Source organism: Scyliorhinus canicula, chromosome 4, assembly GCF_902713615.1.
Source record: "Scyliorhinus canicula chromosome 4, sScyCan1.1, whole genome shotgun sequence".
NCBI classification, from domain to species: Eukaryota; Metazoa; Chordata; class Chondrichthyes; order Carcharhiniformes; family Scyliorhinidae; genus Scyliorhinus; species Scyliorhinus canicula.
This window is the reverse complement of record NC_052149.1, coordinates 94,234,848-94,262,270: the sequence shown is the minus strand read 5'-3', so window position 1 is coordinate 94,262,270 and position 27,423 is coordinate 94,234,848. Positions and strand designations below refer to the sequence as shown.

At 49.5% G+C, this 27,423-nt stretch overlaps 1 protein-coding gene across 17 annotated transcripts in view; it reads left to right on the top strand.

Moving 5' to 3' along the window:
• ptprc (protein tyrosine phosphatase receptor type C) overlaps positions 1-27,423 on the top strand; it is a 452,107-nt gene that overhangs the window by 392,588 nt on the left and 32,096 nt on the right. For all 17 annotated transcript variants that reach the window (XM_038794843.1, XM_038794839.1, XM_038794836.1 and 14 more), the window contains 5 exons: positions 2,518-2,552; positions 2,659-2,768; positions 4,975-5,065; positions 9,220-9,296; positions 14,088-14,124. In XM_038794843.1, coding sequence (XP_038650771.1) covers positions 2,518-2,552; positions 2,659-2,768; positions 4,975-5,065; positions 9,220-9,296; positions 14,088-14,124 — 350 coding nt within the window. The remainder of the gene's footprint in view (positions 1-2,517; positions 2,553-2,658; positions 2,769-4,974; positions 5,066-9,219; positions 9,297-14,087; positions 14,125-27,423) is intronic.

The window sequence follows — 27,423 nt, the reverse complement described above, 5'->3', positions numbered from 1 at the left end:
GCTGCCCATTCCAGAAGCCGAGACCCGTCTGGGCGGCAGCTATTCCCTGGGGTCAGGCTTCACTCTGTCTGTCTGCCCCCTCGGACCTGCACCTGCACCTGATGTACCACAGCATGTGTGTGGTGCATACCAGATAGTATCCCAGGAGCCTCTTCGCTAACATGCCCAACCAAGGTGAGTGTCTCTGGGATGGTGGAGGGTACCGGTGTCAGTAGTGATGAGAAGACAGTGTTGTCCCCGGACATATGCTCCGGTGAGTCTTGGGGTTGCGGCGGGGGCGAGGGACCCCAGATGGGCCAACCTCGTTGCTAGGAGATCCTGCAAGACAAATGACGAGAAGCATGTTTAGAGATCGCATGTAGTCGTAATATGTGGAGGAAGGGTGTCACACGTGCCATAGAGACGTTGCATTTCATTGGGGGTTCACTTGCGCCTCCATTGCCAACCTCCACCTCAGTGTCTGCCCGGTCTCCAACCTTGCCAACAAGGCCTAGCGCCCTCTGCTCTGTGACTGAGAGGAGCTGTAGTTCTAGCGGGCCCCCTCTGGTCTTCTCCAACTCCCTGTGGTTGTGGGCCACCTTCTCCTGCGGCGACAGATAATGTACAGCATGAGACACTCGAATGCAGGCAGTGCAGGGGGGCCGCGGCTAGTGGCCTGTGTGCGGTACACCTGGCCATGGCAGACAGTGGAGGTGTTGGCATGTGATGCAGGGTGGTGAGCGAGCAGACTGCCAGCGCGTGGGGTTCAATTGCCCTCTAGGTGGGGGAGGGGGCTACGAGTTTGAGGGGTACAGAGATTGGTGCCAGGGGCATGGGTGAGGTAGTGATCCACCCTGGCTGGCCTGGGGTTTGCCCAGCCTCACCTAGCGCTACCTACCGGTCAGCCTGGTGGGAGCTGTATGAGCCCTGGCAGGGGGAGAGTGAGGGGCGTGGAGGGTATGGGTCGGGGTCTGGTGCCAGTGGTACAGTGGTGGTGGTGACTCACCCTTGCACCTTGTAGAGGTTGTGCAGCTTCTTCCTACACTACTGCCTGGTCCTGGCAGTGGGGCTCATGGCAGCCTCTGCCACCTACGCCCAGAATTGGTTGACACCTGCTGCTGGCACCTGTCTTCCCACCACAAGGAACAGGATGTCCCGCTCTCCTCCATGGCAGCCAGCAATATCTTCAGCTCTGTATCTGCGAATCTCGGTGCCGCTCTCCGGGGTGGCATATTCTTGGCTGAAATGAGAGTGTGTGGGGAGAGGAGGTGCTTATATGAAGCTCCACTCTCCAGTGCCAATCCCGACGGCAGCAAATCCACACCGGCCTTTGTTGTAATTGCACTAGTTCCACGCAGTGCCGGTACATAGCCCATTAGCATGTCCTGAATTGCTCCTGGACCTGCGCCGCTATCGGGGCTGTACAACACCCGTGATTCATTCTCTGCGTCGGCACTTTGTCTCTGAAACGGAGAATCTCGCCCCAGGAGTATGCCGGGGAAGTGGGAACCCCTCCGGTATAGGCAAATTCCACAGCAGTCCTCCTCTATTCCCATCTCCAAATCAGCACTAAAATCATGCCCTAAGTTGCTGTTTAAGAGATGTCATGATTACTGTGTACAGAACTGAATTCAGTGGATTGGAAACATTCCCCTTTTTTCAGGAGCAGACAGTGAGTTCCTTATGGCAGAAGAGTTTTTTGACTCTGATTTTTAATTAGACTTCAAAAGTGGAAACTTCCAGTCTGACCAACATCAATGCACAGTAAGGTTGCAGTGGGACAGTTAGTCCTACACTCAAGAGGAACTCAGCATAATATGATGTGACAAAGTTCCAGCTTAATCATTCTCTTGGGTGGTTTATAATATTCTCCTCAAGGTGAACGCTGTCAGTGTTGGGAACTGAATGCTTTTTAGCACTTTACACCTGTTCTCGGTATTAAGAACCCACAACACCAATATAAAAAGACACAAAACCTTCGAGTATTCCACCTCAAAAATGTGGTGGAATGCCAATTTTAGAAAGAAACTCCGCCGAGGAGTTGCAGCATTTTATTTCCCCAACCAGGCACGGTTTAGGACTTGTACAGTCTGTTGACTGACCATAAGTTATTACTTAGCCACGGTTGATATGAGATTGTGACTTCAACAACTATACCGGCCAGAACTTTACTCCGGGACCCAAAATCTGCTTCCAGAAGGGAAAAGAGAGCGAAAACATTCAATCCACTCATCCCTCCATTTTCAAACAGACTCGGTCAATTCCATTTAATGTAAAATATGTTTTTGGTTGTCGGCAAATTAACAGAAGAGCCAGGAAAAAAATCGCATTATCATTACATTTAACTGAATATTTTTGGATATAAGTGGCAGGCCTTCGACAAGTTTGAACAAGTGCGGTGCAACATTATCATAGTGTATATTGTTATGAAGCATATGTTATGGAAGGTATCAATGCAATGTATGTTAATTAATGATACTTTATCTTTAAATCTATCAATGACGCACAACTATTTTGTTCTTGCTCTATTCTAAATAGACATTCCGAAGAGTCTGTGGAACTTATCGAACATGGTCAGTTGCCTTACTTTCCATTTAACTTTTTCAATGCAGCATTGTATATAAATTCCCACTGAGAAAATACATTCACAGCTTTAATGTCATCGATCATTCCTCGCAGATGATGAAAAGCAGCTACTGAATGTGGAGCCCATCCTCGCAGAACACCTGATTGACGAGTATAGGAGAAAACACGCTGATGAATCAAGATTATTTTTAGCAGAGTTCCAAGTATGTGTACTTGGTGAATCATTGCCTTCCCAAGATTGCAATGGTTTAATCTTTCATTTTTGAATTGCTTGCCCATGTTGAGCGGTCGATAATTGTGGTTTGAAAGGGAGGAAAGGATTGAGGAGAGGTAACTGTTTATAACCTCAGTTCGGATATGAGCCAGAAAGGGAGGTGACTGCTTTGGTGCCAGTGAAGTTAAAATAACAGGGAAGAAATTTTAAAAAATAATTTGCAATTATATTTAGCCTTGAACAACCTCAAGACATCCCAAGCACTATAAAACAAATGAAGTGCTTTTTAAAGTGAGGTCACTGTTTTCCTGCAGAAGTAGTTTCCACAGAATATAGATTATATAGAAAATAGGAGCAGGAGGAGGCCTTTTGGCCCTTCAAGCCTGCTCCACCATTCATCACGATCATGGCTGATCATCCAACTCAATTGCCTAATCCTGCTTTCTCCCCATAGCCTTTGATTCCATTCTTCCCAAGTGCTATATCTAGCCGCCTCTTGAATATATTCCAAGTTTTAGCATCAACTACTTCCTGGGGTAATGAATTCCACAGGCTCACCACTCTTCGTGTGAGTAAATGTCTCCTTACATCTGTCCGAAATGGTTTACCCTGAATCCTCAGAGTGTGACCCCTGGTTCTGGACACACCGATCATTGCTAACATCTTCCCTGCATCTACCCTGTCTAGTCGTGTTAGAATTTTATAAGTCTCTATGAGATCCCTCCTCGTTCTTCTGAACTCCAACAAAAACAATCCCAACCTAGTCAATTTCTCCTCATATGACAGTCCCATCATCCCTGGAATCAGTCTGGTAAACCTTTGCTGTACTCCCTCGAGAGCAAGAACATCCTTCCTCAGAGAAGGAGACCAAAACTGCACACAATACTCCAGGTGTATTTTTGGCAATATTAATACGTGGTATTGACCAGTACATCAGGGAGAATTTACTGTACTTCCTCAAGGAGTGCCAAGCAATCTCTAACCACCAGTTGAAAGGACAGTCAGGTACCTGACCAAATGTTCATTCCCTTGACTGCACTATCAGGTCTGACCCCTCCAATCCCACCATCTCACTCACAGACCAGCAGCACGATGTGGACAATAATCCAGGCTTGGACTGACAAGTGGCAAATAACATTTGTACCACACAAGTGCCAGGCAATGACCATCTCCAATAAGAGAGAATCAAACCATTGCCCCTTGACATTCATTGGCATTACCATCACTGAATCCCCCACAATCAACATTCCAGAGGTGAGCATTGACCAGAAACTGAAGAGACCTAGCCATGTAAATACTGTGGCTACAAGAACAGGTCAGAAGCTAGGAATCCTGCTGCGAGTAACTCACCTCCTGACTCCCCAAAGCCTGTCCACCATCCACAAGGTACAAGTCAGGAGTGTGATGGAATACTCCTTACTTGTCTGGATGAGTGCAGCTCCAACAAGAAGCTCAACACCATCCAGGACAAACCAGCCTGCTTGATTGGCACCCCTTTCACAAACATACAAATCCTCCACTACCGACGCACAGTTGCAGCCGTGTGTACCATCTACAAGATGCACTGTATGAACTCACCAAGACTCCTTAGGCAGCATCCTCCAAACCCACAACCACAACCATCTGGAAGGACAAGGGCAGCACCTGGAAGTTTCCTTTCCAAGTAACTCACTATCCTGACCTGGAAATATATCGCCGTTCCTTCGCTATTGCTGGGTCAAAATCCTGGAACTCCCTCCCTGACTGCACAGTGGGTGTACCTACACCACATGGACTGCAGCGGTTCAAGAACGAAGCTCACCAGCACCTTCGTGAGGGTAATTAGGGATGGACAACAAATACTGGCGTAGCCAGCGAAGACCACATCCTTAAAAAAAAAAATTTTTTTTAAAAGAAGCTACTTTAGATCAACAATGAGAAACCTTCATGCCTTTTAATGCAACAGCAGTCTATATGTCAAAAGTTCTGAAATTCGCATTGTGTATCCCATCTCCCTATCCCAAATTCTCACTCTTCGCTCCATCAAATAGAAACTGAGTGGTTCTGTGGAAGATTTGTTCTACCAGCCTGATGGTGAAGGTGACAATTATTCACATTATAATAACAATGATACACCAGAACTGAGTTGTGGGCCAAATTATATATGTTATCAGTGGGGAAGAAAGGATTAAATACTTTTGATATTATTATTACAGAGCATTCCGAGGGTCTTCAGCAAATTTAATTCCAAGGAGGCACGGCGAGGTTGTAATTCAATCAAGAACCGATATATTGACATCCTACCTTGTGAGTATCAATGGAATATGCTAACTAGGTGAAGCTGTCTCTCTAAATGATATGCTATTAGTTGAAGGGAAACTGCAGCGAATAATTCAATATTGAAATAATACCAAGAGATTTGAGGAGAAAGCTAAAGAAAGATGACAGATTCACGCCTTGTACAGACCAAGGCAGCACCTGTTTTATTTTAATTCACTGCCAGTTATAATTTATCCTTCTTTTCTTGAGCAATCATTCATCCTGTTTTTTTTAAAGGTAAATATTCTTCGGTAAATTAGCGTATATTTAATATCTACTTGTGCTGCAGTAAAAATGTTTATTTCATCAAATGTAAAGCATGTTCAAATTGTGATTCTGTGCTTTGTGGGTGATGTGTTGACCATGCAAATGAAAATTCCCAGGCAAGTTGTTCGTCACAGCTCCAGGAGTCAGGTGCACATTGTGGATCCACTGTAGATTATACATTTTATTAAATGATCAGAAGTTGCACTTGCTCCTCCAATGTGCTTCAACATCATCTGCTATCTTTACACAATTACTTGAAACTACACTTTTCATTGAGGAAAGATATCTTTATTAGTATCACAAGTGCAATGATATGTCTATAGTCAGGTTAGTGAAGGATTGATAATTACATCTCTGTGTAAATCAAGCACTGGAGGACGTTACCACTTTTCTGTATTGAAGTCAGACTCTGAGAGAATTCTGGGAGTAGCATAAGGAGAAAGCATGGTGAAAGCATAAGAAGAAGATTAGAGTAGGTGGAGTTAACATGAGGCTAGATCATAATGTAGTTAGTGACTATTTAGATTATTGAGTACTGTAAGACAGATTCAGTGTTACTTAATTATTATCTGTAGCTCAGTAGATTGTACGAACTTCGTTTAATTAGTAGTGTAATAATAAATTAGTTTCAATCTTTTGATTGATATATTCTTTGTCAACACCACATCGGGGCAGCACGGTAGCATTGTGGATAGCACAATCGCTTCACAGCTCCAGGGTCCCAGGTTCGATTCCGGCTTGGGTCACTGTCTGTGCGGAGTCTGCACATCCTCCCCGTGTGTGCGTGGGTTTCCTCCCGGTACTCCGGTTTCCTCCCACAACCCAAAGATGTGCAGGTTAGGTGGATTGGCTATGCTAAATTGCCCTTAGTGTCCAAAATTGCCGTTAGTGTTGGGTGGGGTTACTGGGTTATGGGGATAGGGTGGAGGTGTTGACCTTGGGTAGGATGCTCTTTCCAAGAGCCGGTGCAGACTCGATGGGCCGAATGGCCTCCTTCTGCACTGTAGAATTCTATGTTACATGGGATCATTCTGGAAGAAAGGACAAAGAATGCAACATATTACCAAGAATGGTAATATAACAACAAGTACGCTTACATTAACACTGCAATGAAGTTACTGTGAAATTCCCCTCGTTGCCACACTCCGGCGCCTGTTTGGGGACACAGAGAGAATTCAGAATGTCCGATTCACCTAACAAGCACGTCTTTTGGGAATTGTGGGAGGAAACTGGAGCGCCCAGAGGAAACCCACCCAGACATGGGAGAACATGCAGACTCCGCACAGACGGTGATCCAAGCTGGAATCGAACCAGGGTCCCTGCCGCTGTGAGGCAACAGTGCTAACTACTGTGCTACCGTGCAGCTGTAGATTCACATAGAACCTTCATCGCAGAAGCAGGATATTTCGCCTAACCAGGCCATGTTCATCCTCCACAGGAGCATGATTCGACCACCTTGTTTCCAGATCACTTTCTAACCTTTCACTTAAACTATCTCTCTAACCTGTTCTACAATGCTGTCATAATCTCTGCTTCAATCACCAACTCCAGAAGAGTATTCTGCAGCCACAAAACCCCCGTGGGGAGAGACTTTCTCCCTTTTCTATCATTAATCTTAGAACAATGTTCCTCATCAACCTGTAATGCAGTAAAAGAGTGCTTTTATTCAACATTTAACATGATGTATAGTTCATTCTTGGTCTTGTCCATCACTGCAAACAATCTATTTCAGGTTTCTTTGTTTCATTACAATAAAACTTGAAGCACTTCCACCACTTTCTCGCTTTTGTTCGAATGAAAATGCACCACAGTATTTCAACTCCAATAGCACTGCTCGGTGATAGTACCGAAGCCTGGTTCAATGAAGATTGCAGGAGGCCTTGCCAGGAGCAGCACAGGCATACCTACAAAATGGGGACTATTTGTGTGCCATAGAGCATAAGCAGCAAGTAATAGACAGAGCTAAACAATTCCACAGATCAAATCATATCTAAGCTCTACAATCTTGCCACACCCAGTCATGAGTTCTGGTGGATAATGAGGAGGATGCTCCACAAATATCTCCATCCTCAATGATAAAGCAGCCTGGTAAATCAGTGTAAATGATGAGGCTGAAGCATTTACTACAATTTTCAGCCAGAAGTGCCAAGTGGATGATCCATCTCAGCCTCCTGTAAGGACCCTGGCTTCACATCTTCAACCAAAGTGATACGCTCCACGTGAAATCAAGAAATGGCTGAAGGCACTGGATACTGCAGAGGCTATAGGCCCTGACAATATTCCAGCAATAGTACTGAAGACTTGTGCTCCAGAACTTGCTGCACCCCTAGCCAAGCTGTTCCAGTAAAACTGCAACACTGATATCTACCTGGCAAAATGGAAAAAAGCAGGACAAATCCAACCCAGCCAATTATTGCTCCATTCATCTATTCTCGATCATTAGCAAAGTGATGGAAGGGATCATCAACAATACTATCAAGCAGCGCTTAGCAATATGGGTTCAGCCAGTGCCACTTGGATTTCTGACCTCATTATTGCCTTGGTTCGAACATGGAAAACTCCAGAGGCCAGAGTGACTGCCCTTGACATCAAGGCACCATGTGACTTAGTGTGGCATCAAGGAGCCCTAGCAAGACTGAGTCAATGGGAATCAGGGGAAAACTCTCTGCTGGCTGGAGTCATGCCTAGCACAAAAGAAGATAGTTGCAGTTGTCTGAGGGCAATCACCTCAGTTTCAGGACATCACTGCAGGAGTTCCTCAGGGTAGTGTCCTAGGCCCAACTATCTTCAGCTGCTTCATCAATGACCTCCCTCCCATCATAAGGTCAGAAGTGGGGATGTTGGCAGATGACAACATAATGTTCACCATTCGTGACTCCTCAGATAATGAAGCAGTCCATGTCCAAATGCAGCAAGACCTGGACAATATCCAGCTTTGGGTTGACAAGTTACATTCACGCCACACAATTGCCAAGCAATGGCCACCTCCATGGTCCTAACCATTGCCTCTTGATATTCAATGGCATTACCATTGTTGAAACTCCCACTATCAATATATTGGTGGTTACCATTGACCAGAAGCTGAACTGGACTAGCCATATTAATACTGTAACTACAAGAACAGGTCAGAGACTAGGAACCCTGCAGCAAGTAACTCTCCTCCTGCATCCTAAAAGCCGGTCCACCATCTACAAGGGACAAGTCAGGAGTGTAATGGAATACTCTCCACTTGCCTGGATGAGTGCAGCTCCAACAACACTCAAGAAGCTTGACACCATCCAGGACAAAGCAGTCTGCTTGATTGGCACTCTTTCCACAAACATTCACTCCTTCCACCACTGATGAACAGTGGCAGCGTGTGTACCATCTGCAGGATGCACTGTGGAATTTCACCAATGCTCCATAGTCAGCACCTTCCAAACCCTCGACCACTACCATCTAGAAGGACAAGAACAGCAGATGCCTGGGAACTCCACCACCTGGCTTTTCATCTCCACGTCACTCACCATCCTGCCTTGGAAAAATATTGCCGCTTCTTCACTACCACTGGGTCAAAATCCTGGAATTCCTTCCCTAACAGCACACGAGGTGTACCTACACCACAAGGACTGCAGTTGTTCACAAGGCAACTTCAACCACTTTCTCAAGGGTAATTAGGGATGGGCAATCAATGCTGGCTTCGCAACATTCACCTTACATAAATTAATAAAAGAAATACATATTGAAAGCTTGGTCAGTGTAAAACAAAATCTTTAATTGGACTCTGACTTTCGGAGGTGGTTTTAACTGGTTAATAGATTGATTTTGGACACTTCTACTTGTTCATTTAGTGAATTCTTCAGGCAGAATTAACCACATTTGGATTTTCCCAACAGATGATCACAACCGTGTTCAGCTTACTCCAGTGCCTGGAGCGCATGGCTCAGATTATATCAACGCAAGCTTCATTGATGTAAGTATGAATATTTTCAAGTGACAGACAAATAATATTTAAGAATTTATAGTTATAAATATTACTACAATAATACCGGCAATGTGTCTCTGAAATCATTTTGAAAAGAAAATACACCAGGAGAATGTGTTGCTTGGTCTCAAATAAGACTGCAACTTGTAAAAGGCTGAAAGCTCGAGTGTGGGATTCTCCGTTGGCTGACGCCAGAATCCGAAACTCGATTGGACGGAGAACCGGTTTTGACGCCAAAATCGTGGCGGGCGCCAGTTACCCGCCAAATCGCACTTCTCCAGGGCCTCGACAGCAGCATCAATGCATTCCACTCCAAACGTATAGTGACCACTGTTGACATATCATTAGTAGACCCGCCTGGTATTCTCTAGGGTCTCCACCCAGCCCGGCGAATTCCCACAGCGAGGTTTACTTCTGCTTTTAAAAATCGTGAAACTGTAGCTGATGAGGAAGAAAGAGGAGGCAGGACAGGGAGAGGCGCGACCATGGGGGCTGGGGTGGAGGGGAAGCCCTGCCAGGTCCGGGGAGAGGGGGGGGGGGTGTTGATGGGGGTGGAAGGGCCGTGGGGCTGGGGTGACCCCCCTCCGGGGACTGGGGCGGTGCCCAGATACAGACCGCCAATTCCACCTCCTGCTGCGAACCCCACTAACGACACACCTTGGCCCCTGGTTCTGCAGAGTGACACCAGCCATATGGGTGCCCCCACGCCACAACCCCCACATCCCACCTCCCCGCACCCCACCCTCTGCCATTCCACCCCCACCCCCAAACTGGCCAGCACGCACCGGGGGCATCACGTAGCTCATCCAAAGGCAACACCCACAGTAGCCCCTACAGGGAGTGCGCTGGACAGAGCCGCGGAGCATACTGCTAGCAAGGGCGGTACCAGTTTACGGTACCTCTGTCAGCAGGAATAAGCGCCAGGGCCAGATGCCCCCATGGTACCGGTCACCAACTGGGCCCGAGGTACAGAGAGGAGGAGGGGGGGGGGGGGGGAACATGTTGGGGGAAGAGTCCACAGTGCCCACCAGGACCACCATGTAGCCTCTTCAACCTGGTTGGGCAAGGGGGTATGCACCATGCTAACATGTCGATCTCTCACCCCCTGCAGACAATGGCTATTGGAATACAACCAGCAATGGTTGCCTTCCTCCCAGTCGCTGCAGTCCAGGGGGATGTCCTGCGGCTGTACGAGCTGAAGCTGCTTGAGGACGAGGAAGCTGCAGCAGCGGAGCCTGCCCCAGAGGAACAGGAGGCAGCCGCTGAGGATGGAGAGCCACCTGCCCAACAGGCCGAAGAGGAGGAGCCGCATGAGGCCTTGTGTGTTCTGGCAGCGCTTGTCATTCGAGAACCTGCCAACCGGACATGTTGTCAAAGACTCCGGCTGAGCAGGGGGAGAGTGCGGCATATCTGTCAGATCATGGCACACCTGGCGCCATGGGAGATTGGGAGAGGGCACCCGCTCCCAGTGGGTCTTGAGCTTTTACGCAACGGGGTTCCTCCAGGTGCCGAGTGGGGACCGGCCCTGGATCTCTTAGACCTCGGTGCACAAGTGTATCCGCGCCGTCAAAGAGGCCCTATATGCCCAGTAATATAATGCAGCCATTTCAATGTGGACCGAGCCAACCAGGATGCCCGGGCAGCGGCGTGATCGATAAGATGCATGTGCCCCTGTGAGCACCTGCAGATGACAGGCCGCTCTACACAAACTGAAAGGGGTTTCACTCGATGAACGTACAGTTGGTGTGTGACCATTAGCTGCGCATCAAGCCTGTCTGCGCCCGATACCCAGGCAGTGTGCATGATGCACCTTCCAGCATCCACCGGATGATTCCTGCAGGCGAGCTGGCCATTCCATCACACAGTCTTATTGAATCCCTGAAGTGGCGGAGGTGGGGACCATGGAGTGGGGTGGGGAGAGTTGGGATGGGACACTGGAGCGGTGACCGCTGACTGAACTGCGGTCCCTGAGCCAAGCCCACCCCTAACTTCTGGCAATTCCCCCCACCCCCTCTCTCTGGCCAGCCCAGACCAGCCCACACCTCACACCCATCTGATGGAACACTGAGGCAGGTTGTAACAGTATGAACAGGTGTTTCAGATACATGCCCTAGCCCCTGCACCCATGCCAACTTAACTGATGTCTAATTTTCTGGCCTTACGGGCCCTAATGCTACGTCTTGGTGGTTCCCCAGACGGTACAGCAGGAGTGGAGGCGGCCTGCTGCGATTTTACCCCCTTGTGACCTGGTCCCCATTGGCGGCCATATTCTGGGGCGACTGGGCCTGGATGGGTCCGGCTGCTGCTAGGGTGTCCCATGTGGCGTGGTGCTGCACTGTTCTGCCCGCTGCCCATCAGATGCGCCAGAGACAGATGGGGGGGGCGGAGTCCAAAGTGCTGGATGTTCCAGCAACTCCCCTGTGGGAGCCACCTGCATGGGACTCATCACCTCCTCCTCCCTTGGGGTGTCCGGTGGCCCCTTGAGGCTCCCCTGCCATCTGGCGTTACCAGTTCTGGAGGCCCAGTACATCAGGTGGAGGTAGGAACCTCTTCACTAATGTTCCCAACCCCGGTGAATGTCTCTGGGATGGTGGAGTGTGTTGGAGACAGCTGTGATGGGAAAACAGTGTCGACATTGGACTTGAGCTCCGCGGTGACCTGGGTTTCGGGCATATGAATCAACCCCATGACGGTGTCGTCGCTGCTCGGCTCCCGGGGTTTGGGTTGTGGCTGGAGGCGGGGTACACCAGAAGGACCCAGCACCAATGGGTCCTGCACGACACAAGGCAAGACACATGATTAGACTGCGGGCTGGTGGGTATTGTGGGGGTGAGAGTGGTGTGTGGGGGCGGATTGATACATGTGGCATGGGGAACTGCAACTCAATGGAAACTCACTTCCTCGCCCAAGGCTGATCTCTACCGCAGCCACTGCCCTTACCTCGGGCCCGACGACCACACCCAGGGCCCGCTGCTCTGCCACGGTGAGAGACCACAGGTCAGGCAGTCCCACTCCAGTTTTCTCCTGCTCCCTGCGTTTATGAGCCTTCTCCTGGGTAGCTGGGTAGCGGGGATAAAGAAAATGCAATGTTAGATAGTCCACACATGCAGCCCTGGGGGTGGGTAGCAGGTGGCTTCATTGGCCAGGGCACCCGGCCATGGTGGCCTGCATAGGTGCCGGCATGTTGTGCAGGGTGGGGGTTCTCCCGCCCTCCTGGTGAGGGAGATGGGGGTTGCGGGTGTGTGGGACAGGGGTCGGTGCCAGGGGGACAGTGCTGCCTGCTCACCCTGGCAGCCCTGAGGAGGTTGTGCAGTTTTTTCGGCACTGCTGGCCAGTCCGGATGGTGGTGTTGGTGGCGCTGACCGCCTCTGCCACCTGCGCCCGGGCAGGACAAACATCGGCGGCTGGCAGCCTCTTTCCCGGGCCGGGGTACAGGGCAGCCCACCTCTCTTCTACAGCATCCAGGACAGTCTGAAGCTTGGTGTAGGTGAATTGTGGGGCCGCACGTCTTACTGCCATCTTGTTGGCTAGGATGGTGTGTGTGGGGAGTGAAGTGTGTTTATGCAGCTGCAGCTTGTCAGCCTCCTGAGTGCCAATCGCGAATTGGGCAAATACGGCCTAATTTCTCATTGGAAACTTGTGTTCCACGCGGCGACGATGCTAGCCCCTTAATAGTAGCGGAAACGGTCCAGGTGTGGCGGCAGATTTGCTGTCGTGGAAGTCCACAGCGACAACACTTAGGGCGCGATTCTCCGCTCCTGGGAAAAATTGTGAAGGCCGTCGTGAACTCGGCCGAGTTTCACGATGGCCTCTGAGTCCGCTCCTCTCACCGAATTCACCCCCACCCGGGGGGCTAGGAGCGGCGCTCTGTTATTCTCGGCCACTGGGCGGCGCGCCTAGAATGACGCGACGGCGGTGCCTAAGTGACGTCAGCCGCGCATGCGCAGGTTGGCCGGCTCCAATCCGCGCATGCGTGGCTGACGTCACAACGGCTGACAGCTCGAACCCGCGCAAGCGCGGTGGCCGCCTTTCCCCTCCGCCGCCCCGCGGCTTGATCTTGTGGGGCGGCGGAGGGGAAATAGTGCGCCCGATTGAGATGCCGGCCCGATGATCGGTGGGCACCAATCGCGGGCCTGTCCCCTCCCGAGCACAGTCGTGGTGCTCATTCCCCACCAGGTCCCCTACAAGCCCCAAAACGGGCATCTCACGCCGATTTCACGACGGCAGCGACCAGGTGTGGTTGCCGCCATCGTGAAACGATCACGAACGGCGGGCCGCTGTCGGAGAATCGCCGGTCGCCGTGAAAAACGGCGAGCGGTGATTCTTCCGAGCGGGGGGTGGGAGAATCGCGGGGAGCGCCAGGGGGTCGTGAAATTAGTCGGGGGGCCCTCCCACGATTCTCCCACCCGGCGTGGGGAGCGGAGAATCGCGCCCTTAGTCTCAGGAACGGAGAATCCTGCCACTGACCTCAACACAACTTCCAATCCGATTCTTGGCCAGGATCCACTCCCAGGATCAAGATACCTGAGGACCACTGCGATGCTAGCTTTAGCTTTGACTTGTTCTTGCTCTTCACTTTTGACAACGGGCTCCATTGCAATGATGCCGGAGGTCCTTGTGCTTCACTGTGAAATATATTTTACACCCATTGTGAATGAAGTTAATACTGATCATTATAATGGTGGCACACTTTGATATTTTTTATTTATCCTTTGCAGGAATGTTTAATTGTTAGTGCGCTGGTATCACATTTATCACTAACGACTTCTTTCTCAATAGGGCTTCAACGAATCAAGGAAATACATTGCTGCCCAAGGTACATTTAATTCTTTTTTTTCTTGATGATGTAGTAGATTAACCATATGTGTAAGTAAATCTCTGTCATGAAATGCTTGAATGAAAACTATGTTCAATAAAATTCAGGGTGGACGTCAGAGGATTGTGGGTAGTCTGCTCACAAGGTTTGCACAGTTGTTAGGAAGGGGTGGCCAAGCTCGGCACAATGATTTCAGTGAGAAATCCCTGCCGGAAATATGCATGGTTTTGGGAATTTGGACAATGAATGGGGTTTTGTGTCCCAGTAAAAGTTGAATACATGATAATGCGGCTAAATGCCTTTGTAGCTACAACCTCCTCCGATCATTATAGCCCCACACCTACTCTTTATACAGCCCACTCACTCCTCATTTAATCAATATCCTTGCTATAGAATCAATCCCTTATTATACCTCCACCATGAGGTTTTCATGAGCAGTCATGAGCTGACCGGTGGAACACAAGGTGGTTGCTGCTTGGAGGCTTCAGTTATGGCCCTTTCTAGCCAGTTAGTGCCCATTTTGTTTGTAAAAAGTGCAAAATAATTGCAGGGTGTTGGTTTCTCCTCCAAAGTGGAATGTTGTGGGTGGGTTACAACACGTGGCATATGTCACATAAAGCCTTGGCTCAAGAGGTGGCGGATCGGCGTCATGCAGTAACTGAGAGCATGGCTGAGTTAGGAGTGTCCTTATTGCCTGCCCCACTGCCTGGGGAGCAGCTGATGGAATTTATCAAGGGGGAATTTAGGCACCATTGGCAATAGATGGAAGAGGACTTGTCCAAGACGATTGCGGGAGCAGTAGCCCCGTTTGCGGGACTTTGGAACAGTTGGAGAAGCATCTGGAGTTGCAAGATGCAACAATCAGAGAGGTGGAAAGGGTGGTATCCTCCCACAGAGACTGGATCGTGTCATTGGAGGCAGAGGTGGCAATGCTGGGAGAGACCTGCAAGGTGACAAAGGTGAACAATCAGGAGAATCAGTCCAGGCAGCAGAACTTAAGATTTGTGGGACTGCAGGAGGGGGTGAAGGGAACGAGTGCCATGGACTATGCGTCAAGGATGTTTGCGAAGCTAGGCAAGGAGGGGGTATTTGAGAAACCCCCAGAGGTGGATTGGGCCCACTGGTGGCTGTAACAGAGACCGAGAGCTGGGGAGCCACCGCGGTGGTGATTGTCCAAATGCACAAGATTCAGGAAAAGGAGGAATCTGAGGTAGGTGAAGTTGACATGAGACTGTAGCTGGGAGAGGAATAGGATACATATCTACAAGGACATTGGGGCCGACCTGGCCAAACAGTGGGTGGTTTTAACATGGCTAAGGCGCTGCTCTTTTGGAGCAAGGTCTGGTTTAGGGTATAGTACCCAGCCAAAATTTGGGTGACTTTCAAGGGCGAAGAACATTATTTTATGATGCTGGAGGAGGCAAATTACATGTCAAGGAGCATGGGTTAGGGGAGGGCTAATGGTGGGAATTTTTGGATTTTGATAGGTATGTACAAGTTTTGTTGTTTTTGCACATATTGGTCTTGGTTTTGCTTTGGTCAATTAGGGGACGGTTTTGGGTTTTTGGGCTTCTTTCTCCTGCTGGAACGAGGAGAGGAGGTTCGGGCAGGCCGGGAGAGGGGGCGCGCCTGGGTAGGGGCTTTCTGAAGGACAAAGGTGGGTGAAGCAGAGTGGGGGGAGGGGTGTTTTGGGTGGGGTTCTTTGTGGAGATATCCAGGAGTGAGCTGCCATACTAGCAGTGACGCTAGTAAGCGGAAGCAGTGTAGAGAGGGGGCTGCAGCGGGTAAACAGAGAAAGGGAGAAGCAGGTTCAGTAAAAAGGTGGTATTTGTGATGGTCAGTGAACTGCAGGACCCGGGAGGGAGGTATGTGATGGTGAGTGGGATCTTGATGTGTGTGCCAGCTGTGTTAGTGAATTGATATGCGCCCACTTGGGACAGTGCAGATTTGTTAAGAAGACATTGTCATCCATCTTGGATTTGGATTCACATTAGTTGTTAATGGGGTACAACATTTAAAAATAAATTTAGGGTACCCAATTCTATTTTCTTCCCAATTAAGGGCAATTTAGCCTGGCCAATCCACCTAGCCTGCACACTTTGGGTTGTGGGGATGAGATCCACACAAACATGGGAACTCAATACTCCCGAGGAATGTGGCGGCAGACTATGCAGCTATTGTGATTTTACACCACGTGCCACATTATGTAGATGCGAGATTCGAAACAGGCCAAGCCCAGCGACCCGCGTGGAAGTTCAATACAATGCTCCTGGGACAATTAGTTCTATGAGAAGGTGGCCTTGGTGATAAAGGATTATGTAGAGTTCAACCATAATGCGGTGGTCCGGGGGGAGGTGTATTTTTCGAGGCCCGCAGGGACAATGTCAAGAGGGCTGAGAGAGAGGTAGGTGGATGTCATTGTAGCAGTGGACTGACCGTACTCGGTGGCCCCGACTAGGGAATTGTTAGCAGAGCAGAAGAAACTACAGGGGGAGTTTGATCTAATGATGACAGGGAAGGCGGTGGGATGGCTTCCTCATTCAAGGGGACTGTTTTACGAGTATGGGGAGAAGGCCAGTCGACTGCTAACACATCAGTTGAGGAAACAGGGTCGCACAAGAGTCAGCGCAGCTGAGGGATGAGGGAGGGGGGATGGTGACGACACAGGAGAAAATTAACCAGGCATTTGAGGCATTCTACAGTGTTTGTATAGGTGTGAGCCCTGAGGGGAGGACACGGAGATGGAGCATTTCTTAGACGGGGGTTGATATTCCTGGAGGTGGAGAGAGGGAAGGGACAGGGATTGGAGAACATCAGGCAGGTTTCTCCACTCCGCCGCACCAGATTTCTGGTTCAGCACACCGTCGCGGTTCTCCGTTTCGCCACTGGTCAATGGACTTTCCCATTGTGGGGCAGCCCCACACCATCAGGAAACCCCTGGGCTGCTGGCAAAATGGGGCCTCCCGGTGGCGGAGAATTCACCCAGTCATTGGGATTGCAGGAGATAATGCAATATGTTTTGTTGATGCATTCGGGGAAGGTGCAGGGGTCGGATGGCTTTCTGGTAGAATTTTATAAACAGTTTTCGGCAGAGTTGGTGCCCCATCCCCTGGGGATGTGTAATGATTCGTTGGCATGGGGGAGGTGGGGGAGTTGCCAGATATGTTGGCGCAGGCATCGATCTATTTGATCCCGAAGAAGAAAAAGGACCCAGTGGAGTGTGGATCACATAGGCCCATCTCCCTGTTAAACACCGATGTGAAGCTGCTGCCTAAGGTGCTGGCGAGAGAGAGGGGTTTTGTGCTGGAGGTTGTCTCTGAGGACCAGACAGGTTTTATTAAGGGATGGCAGCTGTTGAGCAATAGGAGACTGTTGAATGTGGTAATGACTCCGTCAAGGGGGAAAGCACCAAAAGCTGTGAGATCTTGTTTGAAACTTGTTTGAAGTCCTGGGCGGTTTGAGTTTGGGGCAAAGTTAATTATTGTGGCTGTGATTGCTGTATGCTGCCCCAATGCAAACTGTACTGGTGAGGTTGGGAATGGCATTAAACAAGAAATTAGAGATGCATGTAATCAGGGAATATCGGTGATCATGGGTGATTTTAATCTTCACATAGATTGGGCAAATCAAATTTGCCACAGTGCCGTAGAGGAGGAATTCCTGGACTGTATACGGGATTGTTTTCTTGACCGATATGTGCAGGAACCAACTGGAGTGCAGGCCATCTTAAACTGGGTACTATATAATGAGAAAGGAATCATTGTCAATCTGGCTGTACGAGACCCCTTGGGGATGAGTGAGCAAAACATGATAGAATTTTTTATCAAGATGGAGAGTGAAGTAGTTGATTCGGAGACTAGGGTACTGAATCTTAATGAAGGGAATTATGAGGATATGAGGTGTCAGTTTGCCTTGATAGTTTGGGAGAGTTACTTAAAGGGATGACAGTGGATAGACAATGGCAAACATTCAAGGAATGCATGGAGGAACAACAGTAACTGTTCATTCCTGTCTGGCACAAAGGCAAAGGGGATAAGAGGGCCAATCCATGGCTTACAAAGGAAATTAGAAATAGTATCCAATACAAGAAAGAAGCCTACAGATTGGCCATGAAAAATAATAGGTCTGAGGATTGGATGCAGTTTAGAATTCAGCAAAGAAGGACAAAGGGATTGATCAAGAAGGGGAAAGTACTGTACGAAAGGAAGCTTGTAGGGAACATAAAGACTGACACTAAGTTTCTACAGATATGTGAAGAGAAAGAGATTGGTAAAGAGAAATGTCGGCCCACTACTGACAGAAACAGGGGAATGCATAATAAGGGACAAAGAAATGGCTGAGCAATTAAATACATACTTTGGTTCTGTCTTCACAAATGAGGACACAAATCAGAAATGTTGGAGAATAAAAGGTTTAGTGAGAGGGAAGAACTGAGGTAGATCAACATTAGTAGAGAAATGGTGCTGGGAAAACTGATGGGATTGAAGGCGGATATATCCCCAGGCCCTGAGAATCTGCATCCCAGAGTGCTTAAGGAGGTGGCTCTGGAAATAGTGGATGCATTGGTGGTCATCTTCCAGGATTCTATAGACTCTGGAACTGTCCCTGCAGATTGGAGGGTAGCTCACGTCACTCCAATATTCAAAAAGGGAGGTAGAGAGAAAGCAGGGAATTATAGACCAGTGAGCCTAACATCGGGAGTGCAGAAAATGCTTGAATCCATTATCAAGGACTTTATAGTGGAACATTTAGAAAGCAGTGGCAGGATCAGTCAGAGTCAGTATGGATTTATGAAGGGAAAATCATGCTTGACAAATCTGTTGGAATTCTTTGAAGAGGTAACCAGTACAGTCGACAAGGGGGAGCCAGTCAATGTGGTATATTTGGACTTTCAGAAGGCGTTTGACAAAGTCCCGCGTAAGAGATTATTTTGCAAAATTAAAGCGCATGTGATTGAGGGAAATGTATTGAGGTGGATAGAAAACTGGTTGGCGGAGAGGAAACAAAGAGTCGGGATTAATGGGTCCTTTTCACATTGGCAGGCAGTAACCAGTGGGGTATGACAGGGATCAGTATTAGAACCCAGCTATTCACAATATATATTAATGATTTGGATGAGGGAACAAAAAGTTTGCAGATGATATCAAAGTAGGTGGGAGGGTGAATTGTGACGAGGGTGCAGGGATCCTACAGCAAGATCTGGACAGGTTGGGCGAGTGGGCAAACCAATGGCAGATGCAGTATAATTTGGATAATGTGAGGTTATTCATTTTGGAAGCAAAAACAGGAAGGCAGATTACTACCTGAATGGTTGTAAATTGGGAGAGGGGAGTGTGCAGTGGGACCTGGGTGTCCTTCTGCACCATTCGCTGAAGGTAAGCATGGAGGTGCAGCAGGTGGTAAAGAAGGCTAATGGTATGTTGGTTTTCATTGCGAGAGGTTTCGAGTATAGAAGCAGGGATGTGTTGCTGCAATTGGACAGTGCCTTGGTGAGGCCACACTTGGAGTATTGTGTTCAGTTTTGGTCTCCTTCTCTGAGGAAGGATGTTCTTGCTCTCGAAGGAGTGCAGCGAAGGTTTACCAGACTGATTCCAGGGATGGCGGGACTGTCATATGAGGAGAGATTGACTAGGTCAGGATTGTTCTCACTGGAGTTAAGAAGAATGAGGGGGGATCTCATCGAGACTTATAAAATTCTAACATGACTAGACAGAGTAGCTGCAGGGAAGATGTTACCAATGATCGGTGTGTCCAGAACCAGGGGTCATAGTCTGAGCATTCAGGGTAAACCATTTCGGACAGAGATGCGGAGACATTTCTTCACCCAAAGAGTGGTAAGCCTGTGGAATTCATTACCACAGGAGGTAGTTGATGCGAAATCATTTAATATATTCAAGAGATGGATGTTGTTTCTGGGGGAAAGGTAGGGGGTTTTTTGGGAGGGGTGGATGGGGTTCGATGTTAACAATGCACAGGGGCGGGTCAGGTTTATGGGGCAGGGACCGGCGGTATGTTGATGGTGGATAAGAAAGGTGGGGGGGAAGAGACCCCCAGTAAGGATAGTTACGTGGAACGTGAGAGGGCTAGCAAGTCCGATCAAGAGGTCAAGGGTGATTGTGCATCTTAAAAGTCTGAAAACCGATGTGGCAATACTGCAGGAGACTCACTTGAGGGTGAAGGACCAGGTGAGACTTAAAAAGGGTTGGGTTAGCCAAGTGTTTCACTCTGGATTTGATGGAAGGGCTCGAGAGGTAGCAGTGTTGGTCAGCAAAAGGGTACGCTTCCAGATGGAGAAGATAGTGGCAGATCAGGGGGGTAGATATGTGATTGTAGCCGGGGCACTGGACAGGAGATTAGTGGCGCTGGTAAGTGTATACGGTCCCAACTGGGACGATGCGGGATTTGCGAGGAAGGTGTTTGGAGCCATTCCTGACTTGGACACACACGAGCTGATTGTTGGGGGGGGGGGGGGGGGGGGGGGGACTGGAACATGGTGCAGGAGCCAAGGTTGGACAGATCACTGCTGCGGGTCCCATCAGGGGGGGCAAAGGCGCTAGCTGGGCTAATGGTGGAAATGGGAGGGGTGAACCCTTGGAGGTTCCTGCACCCAGGGGAATGGGAGTACTCGTTTTTCTCAGCAGTCCATAGGGTATACTCGCGGATTGACTTTTTTGTGGTGGGAAAGGCTTTGCTGGCTGGAGTCAAGGGGTCGGAATACTCTGCAATTGCCGTGTCAGATCACGCGCCACATTGGGTGGATATGGTGCTGGAGAAGGGGGTAGTGCAGAGGCCGGGGTGGAAACTGAATGTGGGGCTTTTGGGGAACCAAGTATTCTGTGAAAAAATTGAAAAGGTAATTAAGGAATATGTAAGATTCAACTGTACGGGTGAGGTGTCGATGGCAGTCGTCTGGGAGGCTCTAAAGGCGGTAGTGAGGGGTGAGGTAATTTCGTTTAAGGCCAGGGTGGACAAAGAGGAGAGGTTGGAGCGGCAGAGGCTACTAAATGAGATGTTGGAGGCAGATAGGAGTTATGCAGAGGATGGGGACCCAGAAATGCTGGGAAAGAGGAAGGAACTACAGGCGAGCTTCGACCGACTATCCACCAGGAAGGCGATGCGCCAACTGAGATGAGCGAGGGGTGCAGTTTATGAGCATGGAGACAAGGCGAGGCGTATGTTAGCAGGTCAGCTCCGGAGGGAAGCAGCAGCAAGGGAAATTCTTCAGGTGAGGGATAGGGCTGGGAAGTTGGTGGTGGCTCCGGAGCTGATTAACAAGGTTTTTGAGGAATTCTACGAGAGGTTGTACAGGTCAGAGCCACCTGGGGGAGACCGTGAGATGCGGGAATTTCTGGATGAGTTGGAGCACCCGAGGCTAGGGGAGGGAGACAGGGCTTCATTAGAAGGAGCAATACTGGAGCAGGAGATAAAAGACGCGATTGGGAGAATGCAGTCGGGCCAGGTGGCAGGGCCGGATGGGTTTCCGGTGGAATATTATAAAAAATTTAAGGATAAGTTGGCACTCCTGATGGTAGGGATGTTTGAAGAGGCGATAGGGAAGGGAGTGCTGCCACAAACCTTGGGGCAGGCGTTGATTTCACTGTTGCTTAAAAAGGATAAGGATCCGACAGAGTGTGGGTCGTATAGGCCCATATCACTTCTTAATGTGGACGCAAAGGTACTGGCGGGTAGGCTGGAGGGGTGCCTCCCGAATATGATAGGTGAGGATCAGACAGGGTTCGTGAAAGGGAGGGAGCTGTTTTCGAATATTAGGAGGGTCTTGAACGTCGTTATGGCACCGGCGGAAGGGAAGGAAACAGAGGTGGTGGTGGCACTGGACACCGAGAAGGGGTTTGATCGGGTGGAATGGGGGCACCTGATGGCAGTGCTGGAACGGTTTGGGATTGGACCAAGATTTGAGAACTGGGTAAAGTTATTATATAAGGAGCCGAAGGCGAGTGTCCGTACAAACAATATCAGTTCGAGATACTTCTCTCTCCACCGTGGGACAAGGCAGGGATGTCCTATGTCCCCCCTGCTGTTTGCGCTTGCGTTTGAGCCGTTGGCCATCGCATTAAGAAGTTCGGGAGCATGGAAAGGAATAGTGAGGGGGGGGGGTGGATAGAGCATAGGGTGTCCTTGTATGCCGACGACTTGCTGCTGTATGTGTCGGAGCCGAGTGCGTCGATAGGAGGAATATTGGAGTTGCTGCAGGTATTTGGGTCTTTCTCGGGGTACAAGCTGAACTTGGACAAGAGTGAGTATTTTGTGGTGTCTCGACTGGGGGTGGGGGCAGGGGTGTGGGGGGGCTGCCATTCCATAGGGCAGGGACCCACTTTAGGTATTTGGGGGTGCAGGTTGCCCGGGAGTGGGGAAGGCTTTGCAGATACAACATCACTAGTTTAGTGGGGAGAGTGAAAGCTGACCTGGCGAGGTGGGATGGTCTCCCTCTGTCACTGGCGGGTCGGGTGCAGGCGGTTAAAATGAATTTGTTGCCACGATTTCTGTTTATTTTTCAATGCCTACCGATATTCCTGCCAAAGTCATTTTTCAGGGAGATTGAGGGAAGGATTACCTTGTTTATATGGGGAGGGAAGGTGGCCAGAGTGAGGAAGGTACTGCTACAGAGGGGAAATTTGGGTCTCCCGAACCTGATGTACTACTACTGGGCGGCGAATGTGGAGAAGGTGTGGAGCTGGGTCAGAGGAGTTGATTCCCAGTGGGTCAGAACGGAGGGGAGTTTGTGCAGGGGGTCGGGACTGAAGGCACTAGCAATGGCCCCGCTCCCGATAGCTCCGGGGAACTACTCAAGGAGTCCAGTAATAATAGCTTCATTGAAAATCTGGAGGCAGTTTCACCAACACTTGAAAAATGAAAATCGCTTATTGTCACAAGTAGGCTTCAAATGAAGTTACTGTGAAAAGCCCCTAGTCGCCACATTCCGGCGCCTGTTCGGGGAGGCTGGTACGGGAATTGAACCCGTGCTGCTGGCCTGCATTGGTCTGCTTTAAAAGTCAGCTATTTAGCCCAGTGCTAATTCTATTTTTTTTTACTCTTCGGGTTGGGGGCAGGGTCGAGGGAAATGCCGATCTGGGAGAACCACAGATTTGAGCCTGGGAGGTGGGACGGAAGCTTTCAGAAATAGGAAGAGAAGGGGATTAAGACTCTGAAAGATTTGTTTCCTCGGGGTCGATTTGCAGTATTGAGGGAGCTGGAAGCGAGGTATGGGCTGGAGCAGGGAGAAGTGTTAAGGTATACGCAGGTTCGGGACTTTGCCAGGAAGGAGATACAGAGCTTCCCGGAGGAACCAGCCTCCACGTTGTTGGAGGAAGTTCAAGGGGACTGGAGGAGGGGACAGTGTCAGCGGTATACGGAGCTATGTTAGAAAAGGATAAGGCACCACTGGAGGGGATCAAAGCAAAGTGGGAGAAAGAGTTGGGAGAGGTTACAGAGGAGGGGATCTGGTGTGAGGTGCTCCGGTGTGAATGCCTCCACCTCGTGCGCGAGGTTGGGGCTGATACAGCTGAAGGTGGTGTACAGGGCACACCTCACGAGGGCGAGGATGAGCTGATTCTTTGAAGGGGTAGAAGATGTGTGTGAACGTTGCGGGGGGGCCCCGCTAATCACGTTCATATGTTTTGGTCCTGTCCAAAGCTTGGGGAGTACTGGAAGGAGGTGTTTAGGGTAATTTCCAAGGTGGTGCATGTGAAGCTGGACCCGAACCCCAGGAGGCCATATTCGGGGTGTCGGATCAGCCAGGGTTGGAAACGGGTGCGGAGGCAGATATCATAGCCTTCGCCTCGTTGATCACCCGAAGACGGATCCTGCTGGGATGGAGAGCGGCCTCTCCACCCTGTACCCTGGCATGGCGAGGGGACCTGTTGGAATTCTTGACCCTTGAGAAGGTTAAGTTCGAACTGAGGGGCAACTCGGAGGGGTTCTACAATTCATGGACACTATTTATTATGCACTTTCAAGAACTGGATAACATCGAATGTTAGTTGGGAGGGGGGGATGGGTGGGTGGGGTGGGGGGAGGGGTCTATGTATGTTAAAGATGGCTATGGGTAACCCCTGATTCCTTTTTTTTTCTTTGTCATTTGTTTATGTTAACATGCGGGCTGATGTCTGGGCATGGTGGGAGGATGGGATCGTTGTTACTGTTATGGGGTTTGAGATATTTGTTGTTGGTTATTGATTGTTGTTGGGTGTAAATTTGGGAGAAAAATTGTGAAAAAGGAGGAGAATAAAAATATTTTTAAAAAATAATATATTCAAGAGACGGATGGATGTCGCATTCGTGGAGAATGGGATCAAAGGCTCTGGGGAGAAAGCAGCATTGGGCAATTGAGTTGGATGATCAGCCACAATCGTGATGAATGGCAGAGCAGGCTCGAAGGGCAGAAAGGCCTCCTCCTACTCCTATCTTCTTTGTATTTATATGTGAGAATGAAAAGGGGGAGTTTAGGATATTTTAGGTTACATAGGAGCACAATTTAGGGTTGCCTGCTGGTCCCGCTATCGTTTGTGTTGGCTATTGAACTTTAGACTTTTGTGCTCCTGGCATCAAGAGAGTAGAAGGGCATTGTAAGGGGTGGTAGAGAGCATAGGGTATCATTGTACGCAGATGATCTATTATATGTTTTGCACGAGCTGGAGTGTATGAGGAAAATAATGGGACCTATTAAGGAAGTTTAGTGCCTTTTCTGGGTATAAACTGAATGTGGCAAAGAGTGAGGTATTGCCGGTGAATGTCCAGGGGAGGAATGCTAATTTGGGAGCCTTGCCATTTAAGGTGGCCAAAACAAGATTTCAGTATCTGGGTGTGCAGGCGGCCCATGACAAGGCCATGATGCATAAGTGGAGCTTTGCCAGTTTGGCAGAAGGGGTAAAAGGGAATTTGAAGAGGTGGGATGTCCTACCACTGTCCTTGACAGGAAGGGTGCAGACCATAAAAATAAACATTCTCCCGCAATGTTTGTTTATTCCTTCCGATATTCCTTCCAATGCGTTCTTTCACAGGGTAAATAAGCTAATGTTGGAATTTGGGTGGCAGGTAAGATGCCTCGGATTTGGAGGGCTTTTTTGCAGAAAAGACGGCGGAGTTGGAGAGGGTTTGGTGCCCCCAAGCCTGGTAATTACTATCGGGTAGCAAATGTAGAGAAGGTATAATAATGGTGGGGGGAGGGGGGTCAGAATGGGTACAGGTAGAGGAGACCTCCTTGTGATGTGTGCTAAAGGGCACTGACAACGGCCACTCTTCCGTTCTTCCCGGGTACGTATACCAATAGCCTGGTCATGGTCCTCAAGGTATGGAACCAACTGAGGCGGCACGTTGGAATAGGTCATATGCCGGTATTGACCCAATTTGTGGGAATCATAGATTCATGCTAGCAGGGATAGACGTGACATACTGCAGTTGGCACAGTGAAGGGGTAGATTGGGTAAGGAATCTGTTCATAGAACGGATGTCCGCAAGGCTGACAGAGTTGCAGAGAAAGTTCCAGTTGCTGAGGGGGAGTGACTTTAGGTGACCCACAGGTGAGGGATTTGATATGTAGCTCCCCTCAGCTGCCAAAGTATATTCTACTGGATAAGTTGCTAACATGGGATGACCTGGGGGAATAAAAGATTGTGGCTATTGGATAAGAGCATGGTTGTTGGAAACAGCAAAGGTGCCAGTGGAGGAGATACGACAGAAATGGGAGGAGGAGCTGGAGATAGAGCTATGTTTTGGTCTTGCACAAAGTTAGGAGCATTCTGGACATCGATTCTTGAGACATGGTCGGAGATTTTGGGGGCACCGTGTTCATTGGTGGTGATTTTCGGTGTCTCGGAGCTACTGGAAGGGAGGGTGGGGGCCAATGTTGTGACTTTGTCACTTTGATTACCCGGCGGCGCATTCTATTGGGATGGAGGTCGGCGGCACTGCCGAAGGTGTCGGTGGGTTGGGGACATGGCAGAGTACTTACAACTGGAGAAGATTACGTTCGATCTCAGAGGGTCAGAAGAAGGATTTAAGTAAGACAGAGGCTCTTTCTCTCCCTCTATTCAAGGATCTGTATGTCACCAGTGGGTAGGAGCGGTGTCGAGAGGCTGTTGTGTTAGCTAAGGGGAGCAAAAAGGGAAAATGACGCATTTTTTGTAACTTGAGCATAGAACATACAGTGCAGAAGGAGGCCATTCAGCCCATCGAGTCGGCACCGACCCACTTAAGCCCTCACTTCCACCCTATCCCCGTAACCAATAACCCCTCCTCACCTTTTTTGGTCACTAAGGGCAATTTATCATGGCCAATAATCCTAACCTACACGTCTTTGGACTGTGGGAGGAAATCGGAGCACCCGGAGGAAACCCACGCAGACACGGGGAGAATGTGCAGACTCCGCACAGACAGTGACCCAGCGGGGAATTGAACTTGGGACCCTAGCACTGTGAAGCCACAGTGCTATCCACTTGTGCTATCGTGCTGCCCTTTTGTTGATTGTTTGATTTGTTGATTGTGTTTGGAATAAAATATATATTTTTTTAAATGTATATCCCACCACTTCACTATATCCCCTCAATATAGAACCTGCCTCCAGCATATACCCCTTTGCCTTGTTACAGAGCTAGTCCCATTGTTCTCGAGCCTTTATCACTATTATATCTCCATCCACTTGTTTTGGAGCCTACCACATTATTTGTACCTCTCCCAATCATTGTGGAGCTTGCCCCATTATTTTCTACCTGCATCTCTTCATTATGCACCCTGTCTGATTTTCCAATCCATTGAATTCAATGCGTAACGGGTGCCTGATCTATTACACCCCATGACTTTTACTCTGAAGTAGCAGAATGTGGAGAACAATATAGTTGGATTGAACCATGTTTGGATTGCAAACATGGGGCGCGATTCTCCACAAATGCGGTGAGTCGTAAAGGCTGCCGTGAAACTGGCCGTGTTACACGGCAGCCTCCGCGCCCGTTCCTGGGACCCGATTCTCCCCCCCCCCCCGGGCGGGGCTAGCAGCGGGGTCCCGTGAAGCACGGCATCGCGGGCTTAGCGACCATCGCTAAGTCCGCGCGCCAAGCGTCACGCCGGCTGACGCGCACGATGACGTCATCACGCAGATGCGTCAAACCCGCGCGTGCGCGGGCCGTCATGCCCCTCAGCCACCCCGCAGACTGATCCTGCGGGGCGGCGGAAGAACAAATAGTGCGCGGGTATCGGACCCGCTGCCCGCGATCGGTGCCCACCGATCGCAGGCCCATGCCACCCTTGGTGCGGCCATGCCAATCGGTGCCATGGTTGTCCGGGACG